This window comes from Diabrotica virgifera, chromosome 2, assembly GCF_917563875.1.
Source record: "Diabrotica virgifera virgifera chromosome 2, PGI_DIABVI_V3a".
NCBI lineage: Eukaryota > Metazoa > Arthropoda > Insecta > Coleoptera > Chrysomelidae > Diabrotica > Diabrotica virgifera.
This window is the reverse complement of record NC_065444.1, coordinates 14,699,402-14,715,613: the sequence shown is the minus strand read 5'-3', so window position 1 is coordinate 14,715,613 and position 16,212 is coordinate 14,699,402. Positions and strand designations below refer to the sequence as shown.

Below are 16,212 nucleotides of genomic sequence, written 5' to 3'. Positions count from 1 at the left end.
TAACACTTCTTCTTTTATCTCCTCACAGGGTAAAGCTAGTCGGAATCACAAAATCTAACAAGAAAAATTAGTGGAGCATTAAACTTATCACAAACTACCTCTCAAGCTTGCCTTATGTTTTCAAAATAATCTGAAAGTCCAAATATTTTTTTTCAAAAGTTTGTACTACATTTGTTAAAAGATATAATAACGTTTTATTGGATATAGCAGCACCTAAATATTTATTTTAAGTAACTTAATTTGTTATTTTCCAAGCTACAATTTTTACTTTCGAGAAATATAATAAATAAAAAATTCAATGTAGGTATTGAAAAAAGCTTCTGAAAGGTATCAGGTATGTTATTTTTAATAAAATATAGTAGCTTGGAAAGAAAACAGTGTAAGGTGTAAGTGGTCATGCATACCTTGTGCGTAGGACTAAACGGTTGATGATACGAATCCATTCTCTTAAAGCTTTGATGTAGTTGCTTGAATTCAAACAGCAAGTCCAACTGGAAAGGCAAAAAGGCAAGTGGCTGCAAAGCAGCGATCATCGTATCCAACAGAGATCTGATGTTTGCTCCTCCAGTATGCGACATCACCAACAACGAATCAGCAGTATAATGCTTCTTTAGCACGCTCTCCCTAGTTCTTAGAAAGCTAGCCCAAGCATCCAAGGACCTCACGTTGAGCAATCCGAAGACGAAAGCGTTGAATTTGACCAGGCCTTCCGTTATGGCATCTTCGCTGTTAATACGCATCACTAAATCATGCAGTGCTTTGGTAAGAGGTCCTTGCTGCGAAGAAGCCTCTACCACTTGCCATACAGAGTTATGTATAGCTCCAAAACTTGTCTCAAGGCTCGGCTTCAAGCCGTCACTTAATATTGCGTAGAGTGCCGGACAAAGAGTGGTTAAGGCCAATTTGGCGCATGCGGGATTGATGCTTGAGTCCCCCAGTGCGTTTAGTTCGATCTGATTGGATGCCAGTGAGAAATGGTGCATGATTTGCTCGACTGAATCGGTAACTGAACTGATTAGAGAACGTTTTTGAATGAGGTTATCGGAAAGGGTTTTGTTGAGGTGAATTGGCGTAGTTTGAGGACTAGAATAATTGGGACTGTTTTCGTTCTCTTCGCAGATGGGCATCTCGGTCAGGTTTTTAGTCTATAAAATATTGTTTAATTTTAAAAATATAATTTATAGTTTTCAAAAGAATATACACTCACCAGCACGAAAAACGGGCACCCCACAAAATGGGTCATTTTTGATGGCTCGTATTTCTAAACCTGTTGTCCGATTTAAGTGATTTTTTTAATATTACAGCCTTGTTCTTTAACAATATCGCTGTAATAATATTGTTGCTAGACAGGTAAATTTTCATTGTATACTGGGTGTACCAATCAAACGGTGTTTTTTTTTGAAGTTATACTTCTTTACCGGCGATAGAGGGTGATTTTTTTATATGTTAAAACCTATCAGCCCGGCGCATGCGCATTATAACTTTGTTCTGATTGGATGTTCAAATGACATGTCAAAAATTATCCGATATGGCAGCTGTGGTTTGGAGGTAAAGGTAAACAAATGTATAATATATTAGTTTTATTGTTGTGAGGACAGAAACAAAAAAGTTTATAATATTGTAGTGACTTTTAAATAGTTTTTAAAAGCAACAGGTACGTAATAATTGTTAATGTATCATGAGTATAAACCTACCTATTTGATCTCCCAAAATACATAGTATGTAATACTTTTATTTATATAATTTGATTACCATCAAAATTTCTATCAATATTCACCTAATATATTGTTTTTTTACTCTATGTTTTGTTGTATTTTTTCAATTCTAAATCATTTCAATTCAAAATTGAAATAATTTGATCAATTTTCAAAATATCAAAATATTATTTTAACTATTTAGAATGGGAAATAAGCCACAATATTATTAAAAAATGATTTTTATTAACGTTTCGACGCCCAAATCGGGTGCCGTTGTCAAAATACAAAATACTATTGATTTTACAAAATACAAAATAATAGTATTTTGTATTTTGACAACGGCACCCGATTTGGGCGTCGAAACGTTAATAAAAATCATTTTTTAATAATATTGTGGCTTATTTCCCATTCTAAATAGTTAAAATTGTAAAAATGCCACAAGAAAATAGCTTCAGAACAACATCAAAATATTACAAGTTTAATCCGTTTAGTTAGTCGATCTTCGTAAATAATGACACATAGTGTCCATGGCTAAGCGGAGAAGGCGAATGAATTCCAATACCAACCGCTCTTATCAGCGCTGGTTCGAGTCCCAATAGAAACTTTCTTTTTTGTTTTTTTTTAATACATTTTATGATTGTAAGTATATTTATTATATAATTGTATTTTCAGAAAATACGTATTTAGTTAAAAAAATTTTCGACAATTAATGTTCAGACATCATTTGTGGCTTGTTTAATGAGTTTGTGTGTGTTTTATTCTTTTATTATTTTAATTTTTGGCACTGTTCTAATAAAAATGTTTGAGAAGTAGTAAGTATAAATTAGTTTAATATTTAAACAAAATATAAATAAAAAGTATATTAATTTCGTTTAAATCATATAATAGAAGTATAACTTCTTACGTGCGTACAAAGTACACACACATTCTTTTTTTCTAAAAGTTCGGAACACCCTGTGGAATATTCTAGCATTTATAAAATTCTGAAATTAAAACTCAATTATAGCCTCAGCTTTTCTTAACATTCTTCTTTTTAATTCATTCGCTTATGTGGGATGATAAAAAAGTTAGGTACTTTAACAATTAACCATGTTCTTCATCAATACAGGGTGTTTCTCAACAAGTGCGCAAACTTTAAGGAGTAATTCTACATGAAAAAATAATGACCGTTTGCTTTGTAAAATATGTCCGCAAATGTTTCGTTTCCGAGATACGGGTTGTTGAATTTTTCTTACAAACTGACGATTTATTTATTGCTCTAAAACCGGTTGAGATATGCAAATGAAATTTGGTAGGTTTTAAGAGGTAGTAGACCAATGCACGCCAGTATGCACGCCAATGGTGAATATAAAATTTTTAATTGTACGTCAAAAAATGCGCTATAACTTTCTCTTAAAACTTACCAAATTTCATTTGTATACCTAAACCGGTTTTGGAGCAATAAATAAATCGTCAATTTGTAAGAAAAAATTCCCGTATCTCGGAAACGAAGCATTTGCGTACATATGTTTATAAAGCAAACGGTCATTATTTTTTCATGCAGAATTATCCCTTAAAGTTTGTCGCAGTTATTTAGAAACACCCTGAATTGATGAAGTACAGGGCTAGTTGTTAAATTACCTAACTCTTTTATTATCCCACATAAGCGAATGAATCCAAAAACAAAATGTTAAGAAAACATGAGGCTATAGTTGGGTTTTAATTTCAGTATTTTATAAATTCTAGGATATTCCACAGGGTGTTCCGAACTTTTAGAAAAAAACACAGTTTGATTGGTACACCCTGTATACAATGGCAATTTTCTGTCTAGCAACATTACTATAACAGAGATATTGTTAAAGAATAAGGCTTATCACATATTTAAAAAATCACTTAAATCGGACAACAGGTTTAGAAAATACGAGCCATCAAAAATGACCCATCTTTTGGGGTGACCGTTTTTCGTGCCGGTGAGTGTATACAAAATTTTTTATTATCAGTAATGGACAAGTTCAGTAGCATTTTTCGTAATACAGACTTCAAAATATATTCCCCATTTTCTACAAAACAATAATATTTATTTAACATTTGTTACTACATACAGTGGCAAGTTTGTAGCCCACAGTCTTATTGTATAGACCCAGATTTCAGGAAATTTAAAAAATTGGAAGATACTAGAAAAACAAAAAATATAGTGATGGATTCGACCCCGACTTGATGGAAATCCATTTTATCTAAACATAATACTTCCACAAAATTTACTACAATCACAACAGCTATTTCGCCTGAGTGCTTTTCTCAAGTGATGTATTTTACTGTATATCTACATTATATAGTCATTAACTGAATAAGTTGAGGAGGGGAGAGCTCTTTGTTTCAAGTTCATCATCCAGAATTATAACGGTATTTTTTAATTTATTAATCTCCATTCCCCCATTGTATGATGGGGAAGGCAGCGCAAGAGGATATGGTACAACCATGTAAGACGAATGGATGAGAATAGACTTCCAAAAATTTGCCTATAAAACAACCTGCCCGGTTTAAGACCCCCGGAAGACCACCTTAAAGATGGAGGGATAGTTGGCAATCTACCTCCCAGGAAATTAACCAGAGGCAGCTTCATAATTAAACAGATCGAAAGATCTCCAAGAAGTAAAAAAAGAAGAAGAATTTCCATTCTTTCTTTCTTGACTGGCTTTACAACTCGGGTTAGATCCAGTGGCGGATCCAGCATCGTCAAAAGGGGGGCCGATTGGCTAAATTTCTATAAAAAATAAATGAATAAATGAATAACTTGGTGTGAAGGGGCCACTGGGTAGATCTGACATATTTTACGACCTTGCGCTTCCATTTCCCATTGTTTTACCCCAATCCTAGATAAATCGACTTCATCCTTATCCTTCCATCTTTTTCTGGGATAGTCTACTGATCTTCTACCGTCTGGCCTATCAAAAAACATTGTCTTTAACACTCTTGTCTTCCTCTGATCTTACCACATGACCTGCCCATCTTATCCGGTTAGCTTTTATAAGTCTGACGATGTTTTTAGTACCATACAGAGTTGCATTGTGGCGTCTTCTCATTCAGCATTGTGGCGTCTTCTACACTGTCCTGTCAATTCATCTATTTGAGGACAAATATCATTCTGAGAGAACCTTAGTTTCAAATATCAGCAGCTTATTTATTTCCCGCTGATGTAGAGCCCATGTTTCACTTTCATATGTAACAACTGGGCGAACAATTGACATGTACAGTCTTAATTTAGATTGTCTTTTTAGTAGCTTATTAATTTCCACAGATTCTAATAAAGATAGTTTACGGCCTTTATTTTGAATAATAGGACTGAACTTATCTATTTTCTTTGATTGAGTGAATATAAAAATGCTTACCTGGTAATTTTTCTGTTGCACAAACGCAGAAACATTCGGTGAGTTGTTAGGTGGAATAAACTGTTTGGTCTCCAAATGTTTCGGTAAAACATTAACCTTTTCAGCAAAACTGACACATTTCTTTCCTCCGAAGTGTTCACTTCCATCCTGATTGATCTTCAAAGCCAAAAACTTGCTAACGTAGGATCTTAAGTGACCAAGACTCTTTTCTGAAATATCTTCTTGGTCCGATGACGAAATTCCGCTTAACTTCAAGAAATCTTCCAATTGAGCCAGTTCGTCGTTGCTGATATTTGATAAGTTGAACTCTGTATGATGGTGAGGAAGACTGTCTGGATGCTCATCAAGGCTGCTACTGGACGTGCCAGCGTCCACACCTTCGTCTTCTGTTTCAGAAAATCTCTTGTTTCGTAAAATATAGTAGGGTTCTGGGAAAGATTTCCTCTTGTAGTTGATGTCTTCTACATTTTCTTCCTCGCTGGTTTCATACATGCTGTATCTTTTGCTGGCGTCCACCTAAAAATGAAAAGAATTTTCATATAACATATCTGTTACGAGCTTAACGACATTGTAGACAGTCTACATAGATACAGGAGTGAGGCAAGGATGCATTCTTTCCCCGATGTTGTTTAATATATACTCTGAATATATCTTCGAGCAAGCGCTGGAAGAACTACAGGAATGCGTATTAGTCAACGGAGTGCGTCTAAACAACATTAGATATGCCGACGACGCAGTAATTTTTGCATATAGTCTAGATGGTTTGCAAAGAATGATGTTGCGCATACTAGATATAAGTACAGAACACGGACTTAATCTCAATACAAAAAAACAAAGTACATTGTAGTCAATAGGCGCGAAATATACCTTGGTACCAACATAAACAGCCAATGGGACCACTCCAATGAAATAAAACAACGTATAGGAAAAGCAAGACCAGCGTTCATACATAATGATGAAGTCCCTTTTCAGAAGTCGCGACTTACCACTTGATACCAAAATCTTTATCATCAGATGCTATGTATTTTCTACGTTATTATACGGAGTAAAGACCTGGACACTTTCCGAAGCTTCTTCAAGAAAACTCGCAGCATTCGAGATGTGGTGTTACAGACGCATTTTAAGAATTTCATGGGTGGATTGTGTGACTAATGTTGAGGTTCTACGTAGAATGGGCAAGAAATGCGAGATTTTTAACACCATCAAAGACCGCAAGCTAGAGTGCATCCCTTCATCCTCTTTGTCTTCTCACACCACTAATAAAAAAAACTGAGAAAAACTAAATGCATGGCAATAAGAAAGGGCGCATTTTTAAGAGTATAACTTCAAGTAGATACTGCTCCAATTAAGCAAGTGAAAACATTCAAATACTTAAGAATGACGGTGAGACAAAAACTGAGATAAAAACTAGAAAGATGGAACACTTAGGGTACATTATGAGGAGTGAAAAGTACGAACTTTTAAGAAATATCATGCAGGGCAAAATTAAGGGCAAAAGAAGTGTGGGAAGAAGAAAAATATCGTGGCTTCGCAATCTACGTGAATGGTTCGGGTGTTTTTCGATTGAACTTTTTAGGCGCGCTGCTAACAAAGTCGCAGTGGCCATGATGATTTCCAATCTCCGCTAGGAATGGCACGTGAAGAAGAAGATGGTGAATGACCAATGGGATCCTTAACAAGAAATAAAATGCCGTATCGAACAAGTTTTTATTAAATTTAAACCGGTACTTTGTAATCGCCACATTTTTTTCTGAGAGAAAAAATGTGGGAAATATTAAAGAGATATGGAATTCCATTAAAATACATAAGAATTATCAAAATGTTCTATGAAAACTATACCGCACAAATCATGCACAATGGGAAACTCACAGAACCAATCAGCATAGACAGTGGAGTCAGACAGGGGTGTATTCTATCTCCAACCATATTTTTGATCTTAATCGACTGGGTCATGAAGAAGGCAACGAAAAATAAAATAGGAATTAGATGGAATGCTTTTAGTCAGCTTGAAGATCTAGACTTTGCGGATGATATATGTCTGGTGTCCGAAAACAGACAACATATGCAGAAAAAAACAGAAAAGGTTACAAAAGAAGCAAGAAAAATAGGATTAGATATTAACACAAGAAAAACCAAACTTATGAAGATAAATACGGAAAGAGAAATGGGTATATTCATTGAAGGAGAAGAAGTAAAAAATGTACAGAAGTTTTGCTATCTGGGAAGCATAATTGACGCTAGCGGTGGAATAGAAGAGGAAATTAATTGAAGGATAACTAAAGCCCAAAATGCATTCTATATGCTAAAGAAAACATGGGAGTCCAACAAATTAACAACCAAAACCAAAATCAGGATATTTAATACAAATGTAAAGAGCAGTTTGCTATATGCAGGAGAAACTTGGAAAATAGAGAAAAATATTATACAAAAGGTTCAAACATTTGTAAATAGATGCCCTAGAAGAATATTGCATATATATTGGCCAAATCCGATAAGTAACAAGGAACTTTGGAGAAAAACTAATCAAGAGCCGATAGCCAAAACGATAAATAGACGCAAATGGAAGTTTATTGGACACACATTAAGGAAAAAATGAAGATGATATAACCAAACAAGCCCTGGATTACCAACCAACTGGAAAAAGAAAACAAGGCAGATCAATGACATCCTGGAAAAGAAATATTACCAGAGAGCTAGAAGACAATGAGTTAACATGGAAAGAGGTGAAAGCCCTGGCCAGAAACAGAGATGAATAGAGGGGGACTGTAGAGGCCCTATGTTCCAAATGGAATCAAGAGGAGTAAAGTAGGTAAGTATTTTGTAATCGCAATGTTTCCTTCAATCTCCGTCATAGAATGGTTAAATGCTATCTATGTAAGGTCCATACTGTTATACGGCATGGAGACATGGACGTTGAAAATATCTTCCATAAATAAGTCGGCGACCTTCGAAATGTGGACCTTGCGAAGAATGTTCCGTATACCATGGACAGATAGGGTGAGAAATGAGGAAGTCTTAAGAATAACAAATACTGAGAGAGAATTGCTCAACTTGATCAAGGCACGAAAAATGGATACCTGGGCCATATCCTATGAGAGGGGGCCGTATGAGAGGGGGAAAATACGCAATCCCTCATTCAAGGAACGATTGAGGGCAAGTGGCTGCGAAATATAAAGAACTGGACAGGCATAAATAACACTGGCGAACTTTTGCATGCTGTAAAAGACAGACGTCTGATCTTAAGATAATACTCGCATAAAGACGTTAGAAGGCAATAAAAGAAAAGAAATAAGAATAATAAATGAGAAAAACCAGCAAAAATGAAAAGATACCAAGAATTGTTCTACAAATAGTATAAATAACGAATAAACGTACATAAAATTTCATTTTGCTGTTAAGTAGAAGAGTAGCTATATCAATCAACATTTTAACATACACATAGTTTCAAAAGTTATGCATCACCCCTCGTAGTCACGATTTTTACGCTTTTATAAATCCGTATCTTTATCACATATTTAATGGGCCTTTTTTATAAAAAATATACCATTTTTGGTTTTTTATTTTATTTGATTACCCATTTAATTGACCTGGTTTTGCCAAGGTGTAAACATTTGAAAAATTTATTCTGGTGAAATTTTTGAAAACGTGATTAAAAATGAATCGTATCGTACCTACTTTAATTTCTGAGTTGGACTGTATAAGAGTTATTGATTTTGTTGAAGAAGGCCATTCACAGCGGTTCGTGGCGGAAAGAGTGAGTGTTTCTCAGAGTGATGTCTCACGGATATGGAATAGGTTCCTGGAGACAAACTCGATACGGAATAGAGCTCGGTCTGGTAGACCCCGAGTTACCAATGATCGACAGAATAGATATATCAGAATTTCCATCTGTAGAAATTATTCTATGTCTGCACCAGACCTCCAAAGAGAATTCAGGCATGCTACAGGAGTCAGAGTATCGTTGGCTACAATAAAAAGAAGCATTTTAGACTCAGGTTTGAGGAGTCGTCGACCAATAAGAGTTCCTGAGCTACAATCTAGACATGTTTTGAACCGCCTCCAGTGGGCTCAAGAACACATACAGCTCCCCAACAGTTTTGGAATTTTGTGCTTTTTTCAGACGAGACCAAAATCTGTTTAAATAGTGATAACCGGCGAATTCGTGTGTGGCGAGAGCCGAGAGCCAACAAGAGCTGCAGAACTAGCCACACACGAATTCGCCGGTTATCACTATTTAAACAGATTCTGGTCTCGTCTGAAAAAAGCACAAAGTTCCAAAACTGCTGGAGGAGATGTATGTGTTCTTGACCTCACTGGAGGCGGTCCAAAACATATCTAGGTTGTAGCTGAGGAACTCTTATTGGTCGGCGTCTCCTCAAACCTGATTCTAAAATTCTTCTTCTTACTGTAGACAACGATACTCTGACTCCTGTAGCATGCCTGAATTCTCTTTAGAGGGCTGGTACAGATATAGAAGAATTTGTACGGATGGAAATTCTGAAATATCTATTCTGTCGATCATTGGTAACTCGGGGTCTACCAGACCGACTCTATTCCGTATCGAGTTTGTCTCCAGGAACCTATTCCATATCCGTGAGACATCACTCTGAGAAACACTCACTCTTTCCTGCACGAACCGCTGTGAATGGCCTTCTTCAACTAAATCGCTAATTCTTATACGGTCCAACTCAGAAATTAAAGTACGACTCATTTTTAATCACATTTTCAAAAATTTCACCAGAATAAATTTTTCAAATGTTTACACCTTGGCAAAACCAGATCAATTAAATGGGTAATCAAATAAAAAAAAACCAAAAAAGTATATTTTTTATAAAAAAAGGATCATTAAATATGTGATAAAGATACGGATATATAAAAGCGTAAACATCGTGAATACGAGGGGTGATGCATAACTTTTGAAACTATCTGTAGTTAACGATTTTTTTAAAACTAAAATAAATATAAACATACCTTATCTAAACCTTTCCTCAAAATTCCTCTTGGCAACGGCGGTCTAGGAGGCAAACACTCCTCCTGATGAGTGTTAACACATCTTACTGGCACTCCGGGTGCAGTGGTGGTAATGCTGCGTTGCTTTTCGCTGGTCAACAAACTTGCTTCTGAGCTGGTAACACTATCATACCGATAAACGAACAAAGGATTGATGTTGTTATTGGGAACAGGACTGTTCTGAGAGTCAGTCAGCAAACTAGAAGAACCTCTGTATCCGGAGCTAGGTTGGGTGGCGGTGCTTGAACTGGAAGACTGGTTGATTTCGCAACTTAGCGGACGTCTTTTGGCGAATTTGTTTTGGATAAAAGATGGCTTTTCCCTTGCCGACATTTTGATATGTTCAGATACTTCCGGTACTTCGGATAAGATTTTTCGGTACTCCTGAGGAAGGAGCACATTGAGTGAATCCCAGTCTTGTACGTGACTGAATCCCTTCTTTTTCAAAGACTCCAGATCATTGCAGCTAAATGGTCTGCGTTTATTGCTCACTACTGGTGGTTTTTGAGGAAGTAGCAGGAGATCGGATCCGACGTTTTTGTCGTTAAGAAAATCTAAGTCAGGTAGAACATAGTTGGGATACAAAACATAGACTGGTTTTTCGCCTTCACCTTCTTTCTTCAGTTTATTTAGGAAAGACGGTTCTACTACTTTGATTTGTTTTTTAGTATTATCGAAGCAAGTTTTGTTAGCGTTTTTGAGATTAGTTATCTCTGAAAATTGGGATTGGGAAGTTTGTATACTTCTGTTCATTAGTATATTCTTAATATTCATCTTCATCGATTTTTCAGCACTAAAACTATTGTTATTATTCACATTTTTAGGTAACACTTTTTCAGGTTTTTGAGTATTTTCTTTTCCACTCAGATCCAATTTTGATAGGCTTTCGGCAAGTTGATCTACAACTTCGCACTTTGATGGTTCTTCTTCTGGTTCTTCTGCTATTAAGTCGTACGTTCTCGTGCAATCGTTTATTTTGAGATCTGCGCTTGCTTTCAAATTTTCGTTTTCTTTGGATTCATACGAAGAACTTTCCGCTGACTGACTAGGCGGCCAGTTTTCTGAAGATGACTGAAGTTGATCCATGGTAGTTGACATTCCTAAAAAATATACAAAATTATTAAAAAATGCATAGAAATGAGGAAAAAATAAACAAGAGATTGGAAAGAATCACGACGAGGAACTGAGAAATCGGAACTAATACAAACAATCATGATACCCTGAATCCTAGCTTAGAGGAACAACGAAAAATGAAAAATACATATTAGAAACAATACAGAAAAAAAATAAAGAGCGTTATAAAGCCAAAAGGAGAGGAGCTAAACGATTATGCAGGCAAAAAAAAAGAGAAAATTACTGGAAAAACAACTAAAAAAATAGAAGAATACTATGTGCAAAAAGAAGTCCAAGACACAAAATAAAACTACAATGTTTTGCAGAAATAAAGATGGTATGTTACTAGGAGACAAGCAGAGTATTTCGACGAGTTACTAAACGATAAAGGCCAAACAGAAAAAGAAATATAATAACGAATACAAGAAACAGAACAACAAACGCAAGAACTGACAGAGAAGGAGTTAATAGAAGTAATAATATGTAGATCTAAAGAAAAACCAAAGTGAGGGAGAAAGCGGAGTGCCAGCACAAATATTAAAAGTAGGAGAAGATATACTGCAGTAAAAAGTAAAAGATAGCTAGACTTATTGTAAAAATATGAACAAACGAAAAAATGACAGGGCAATGGATTACAGCACTCATCTGCCCAATTCACAAGAAAGGTGATTAAACTGTTTGAAAATTACAGAGGAATCGGACTATTAGAAGCAGTATATAAGGTATTAGCAAAAATTATAAGAAGTACTTATAAGAAAAACGTACAAAACAGAGACAATAGGAGAATACCTGACTGGTTTCAGACAAGTAAGAACAACAACCGACCAAAATTTAATGCTAAAATATTACAAAATATCAGTTATGAACAATATACAGGATTGCATATGCTCTTTATTGATTTTAAAAAGGCCTACGACTCCATCTCGTGAACCGGACTATAGAAGCAATCAGACCACTAGGAGTAACAGAGAAACTGATACGATTAGTTAAAGTGACGCTAACTAATACAGTCGATAAAGTCATGATGGAAGGAAGTCTTTCAAATTATGTTAACGTCAATAGGGGATTAAAACAGGGAAACCTCCTGTCGACAGACTTATTCAAACTAGTAATAGAAAAAATAAAATTAGAGTAGCCCAGATCCAGAGAAACTGCACGAAAAGACAACAGTGCATAGGTTTCGCAGATGACTTGGTATTTCTGACACGTTCAACAATAGAACTTCAACAACTGTTCACAACATCTGAAGAAGAAGCTAGAAAATATGGCCTGGCTATAAATCGAGAAGTATATTACAATCAAGAAGGATAATACAAGGATGGGCAGCATACAGAGCACTTGGAACGTTTTTAAGAGTGACATTCTAGTTAATATGAAGAAAAAAGTTTTCGACCAAGGCGTGTTACCGGTGATGACCTATGGTGCAGAAACATTATCGCTCATAAAGAAAAACGCACAAAAACTAAGAGTAACACAAAGAAGAATGAAGCGATCAATGATAGGGGCCACTCTATGAGACAGGATTAGAAACGAAGATCTTCGAGCTAAGATCAAAGTCATAGACGTCATTGAAAGAAGCTGTAACTTAAAATGGAAATGGGCTGGACACGTTGCCAAAATGAAGGACGGAAGATGGACTCGCAAACTAGTTGAATAGAGAACAAGAGCCGATAAACGTAGCAGAGGAAGACCACCAACACGATGGCAAGGCGACTTACGAAAGACAACAAAAAACTGGATACAGAAAGCACAAGATAGAACACTTTGGAGACAAACAGGGGAGGCTTATGTCCAGCAGTGGATCGAGAGAGGCTGATGATGACTATTACAATTTAAAAAATTCTTACCTTCCACACTCATGCTTTTCTGTTTCATAAAAAGTTTGACCAGATTAAAGTTTGGTTGTTTGGTGTTGACGTTATCACTAAAACTAGCATCTACTGAGGTGGCCATTTCTGAGACACTGCCGCTGCCGCTACTGCTGGCCTGATGTTGAATGTCAAACACTTTGACCGGACGTCTTTTCACCGTGCATGTATCAGTCTGAAAAACAGAGGGTTATGTTAAAAGACTTATACAAATGCATATAATACACACATAGTTTAGAAAAATATAAAACGTATACAATTCATATAAAAATTATTTAAAATAACAAGTGAAATAGAACTTAAAATAAAGTGAAGTGCTCAAAATGCATAAATGATGAAACCTTAGACATTATCGTAGACTTGTTTAACATGGTGTACAAAAAACAGGAAACATACCAAAACAATGGTTACTCTCTACCTATTGTGCTATCCCTAAAAATACAAACGCTAAAGATTGCAGTGAATACAGAACAATGTCATTAATAAGTAACATTCTCAAATTATTCTTGAAAATAATACATGGTCGTATAAATAACAAACTGGAAGAAGGAATAGATAGTCATTTTGGGTTCAGAAACGGACAAGTAACCAGAGAGGCGTTATTTGCTTTTAATTTGTTAGCTCAAAGATGCATGGATGTGGATGCAACGTTTGTTACGTTGATTTTGAGAAAGTATTTGACAAGGTAAGACATGAAAAATTAGTCCAAATTCTTAAGACAAAAGGGACTTGCGAATAATACCAAACCTTTACTGGAATCAAAGAGCACACATTGTAATAGATAACGAACCCAGTCCAGAAATTGAAATCAGGAGAGGAGTTAGGCAGGAATGTATTCCATTAGTCTTTAATGTATATAGTGAAGTCATTTTTGAGGAAGCATTACTATCTCAAAGTGAAGTAATAATAATTAACGGAAGATCTATTAACAACATAAGATATTCAGATGACACCGTGATTATGGCAAGCTCTGCTGGACAACTCCAATTACTATTAAAAAAAAAACAAATAGTTTCTGCGAAAAATGTGGACTAAAAATGAGTATAAAAAAGACCAAAAACATGATAATAACTAATAAAACAAATATACAAACAAGCATACATTTGGGAAATGTACCGATAGAAAGGGTTGATAAATACAAATACCTAGGAACCTGGATTTCAGAAAAAAATGAACAAACAACAGAAATACGGGACCGTTCAAGTATTACGTAACGCAGGTTGGGGGGGGGGTCAAAAATCTTTAAAAATTGCGTTACGCAATAGTTAAACTCCCATAAGAGTGCGTTACGTGGTGGGGGGGGGGCGGTGGGTTAAAAATCTTAAAAAATCGCGTTACGTAATACTTGAACGCACCCTAAGGACCAGGATAGAAATAGCAAGAAATCCTCTGATAGAAATAGCAAGAAATTAGAACTGAGAGTAAGAGCTTTGAGATGCTACGTGTTCTCGATACTGCAATATGGACTTGAAAGCTGGACATTGACACAAGAATACATAAAGCTTCTACAGACATTTGAAATGTGGTGTTACAATAAAAAAGTTACAATATCTGGAACACACGTAATGAAGGGACAGCGATATGAAATGCTAAGACTGATAATACAGGGAAAGATAAGAGACGGAAGGAGTATAGGAAGAAGGAGAGTGTCATGGTTGAAGAATTTAAGGGACTGGTTTAAATGCAGTTTAAATGTAAATGCAGAAAGCACAAAAAAATAGTGTAGACACAAACAGAGTAATCAGAATTTGATGTTACATAGGAAAGACACAAACATTTTGTAAAAACAAACCATAGAATTGGTAAAAACAAAACAATTGAATCAAAACTAGAAACAAAAGTTTGTTTCTTATTTACCGTCTGAAGTTTCATACCGAAATTTTGGCAACAGTTTAGGACGACGCGACAGGTCAATAGTTTTGGAATAACATTCGTCTCATTCATGCTTGATACAATAATATAACATAAATTGTTTAATGGTAGGTACAGGCTCCCAAAATAATCATACCAAGAACATAATTTAAACGTGGATTCACTTGATAGTAATTTGCATATCTCAAATACATAAAACAGGGCCAATTTTTGTGACCTATTGTGACTGACTGACTATACTCAGAACACAATGTTTTAGTAAAGATTATCTACTAAATTATCGATTACGTTAAAAGATAATTATTGAAGAAAAAAATTCAAACAGCTAAAATGTAGTCTACAGATTGTGGACAAAGAAGTCGTTTGAACTCAAAGACTATTCACATGCCACTTCTCAAGTATTTTGTATATACCCAAAATATAGTAAAGTAGTAGAGCATATTAAAAGTTCAAAAAATGTATACTTCTAAGAATGCTTTATCTTATCTAATGGTATGTTAACTAATGAGAAGATGCTAACTGCCCTGACTGGACATTATCAACTAAGAATGCAGGTAGAGTGAATAAACAATAATACAGCAAATACGAAATGGAGGAGAAAAGTACCATACATGTAATTTTAAGATTTAGGTTGATGAGATGCTACGTTCTCGACTTTGTTTTATAGAATGGAAGCTTGGACCTTGAAAAAACTAAAATCGCATCAAACGTGTGGAAGAACACGTCACAAACAAGGAGGTTCTGAGAAGAATGAATAAAGAAATGGAAATCTTGAATACAATCAAAATAAGAAAATTGGAGTATCGCGGACATGTGATAACGTGGAGAGAGATACAACTTGCTCTAACTGATTATGCAGGGCAAGATCCAAGGAAAGGGAAGTATAGAGAAACGTAGAATATCATGGCTCCGCAACCTGAGAAATTGGTACGGATGTAAATCAAATAAATTTTTCAGAGCAGCCGTCTCTGTCTGGATAGCTATGACGGTTGCCGATCTCCGTAGCGGAGATGGCACTTAAAAAAGATGGTTTCAAATTGACAACACTTACAAAAAAAAAACAACTCCAAGTAAGTCGCAGATACCAACTCAATCTAAATCTCAATTGTGTTTAAGAAAATAAAGTAAAACATTGTATATCACAATGCTTTTAATTATTTTATAAACATCCAATAAAAATCATGTTTAAATCAATGAAGAAAATATAACAGAAATAAATCAATGGAAAAACACTATTTATCAAAAGAAATTAACTTTCTAGGTCTAACTTTTGAGAGAACTTTA

The 16,212-nt window shown here is 35.3% G+C and overlaps 1 protein-coding gene across 10 annotated transcripts in view; it reads right to left on the bottom strand.

Moving 5' to 3' along the window:
- LOC114345508 (uncharacterized) overlaps positions 1-16,212 on the bottom strand; it is a 285,375-nt gene that overhangs the window by 16,859 nt on the left and 252,304 nt on the right. For all 10 annotated transcript variants that reach the window (XM_028296355.2, XM_028296361.2, XM_028296329.2 and 7 more), the window contains 4 exons: positions 13,036-13,231; positions 10,037-11,175; positions 5,066-5,581; positions 405-1,145 (listed from right to left, as the gene is read on the bottom strand). In XM_028296355.2, the coding sequence (XP_028152156.2) occupies positions 405-1,145; positions 5,066-5,581; positions 10,037-11,175; positions 13,036-13,231 (2,592 nt within the window). The remainder of the gene's footprint in view (positions 1-404; positions 1,146-5,065; positions 5,582-10,036; positions 11,176-13,035; positions 13,232-16,212) is intronic.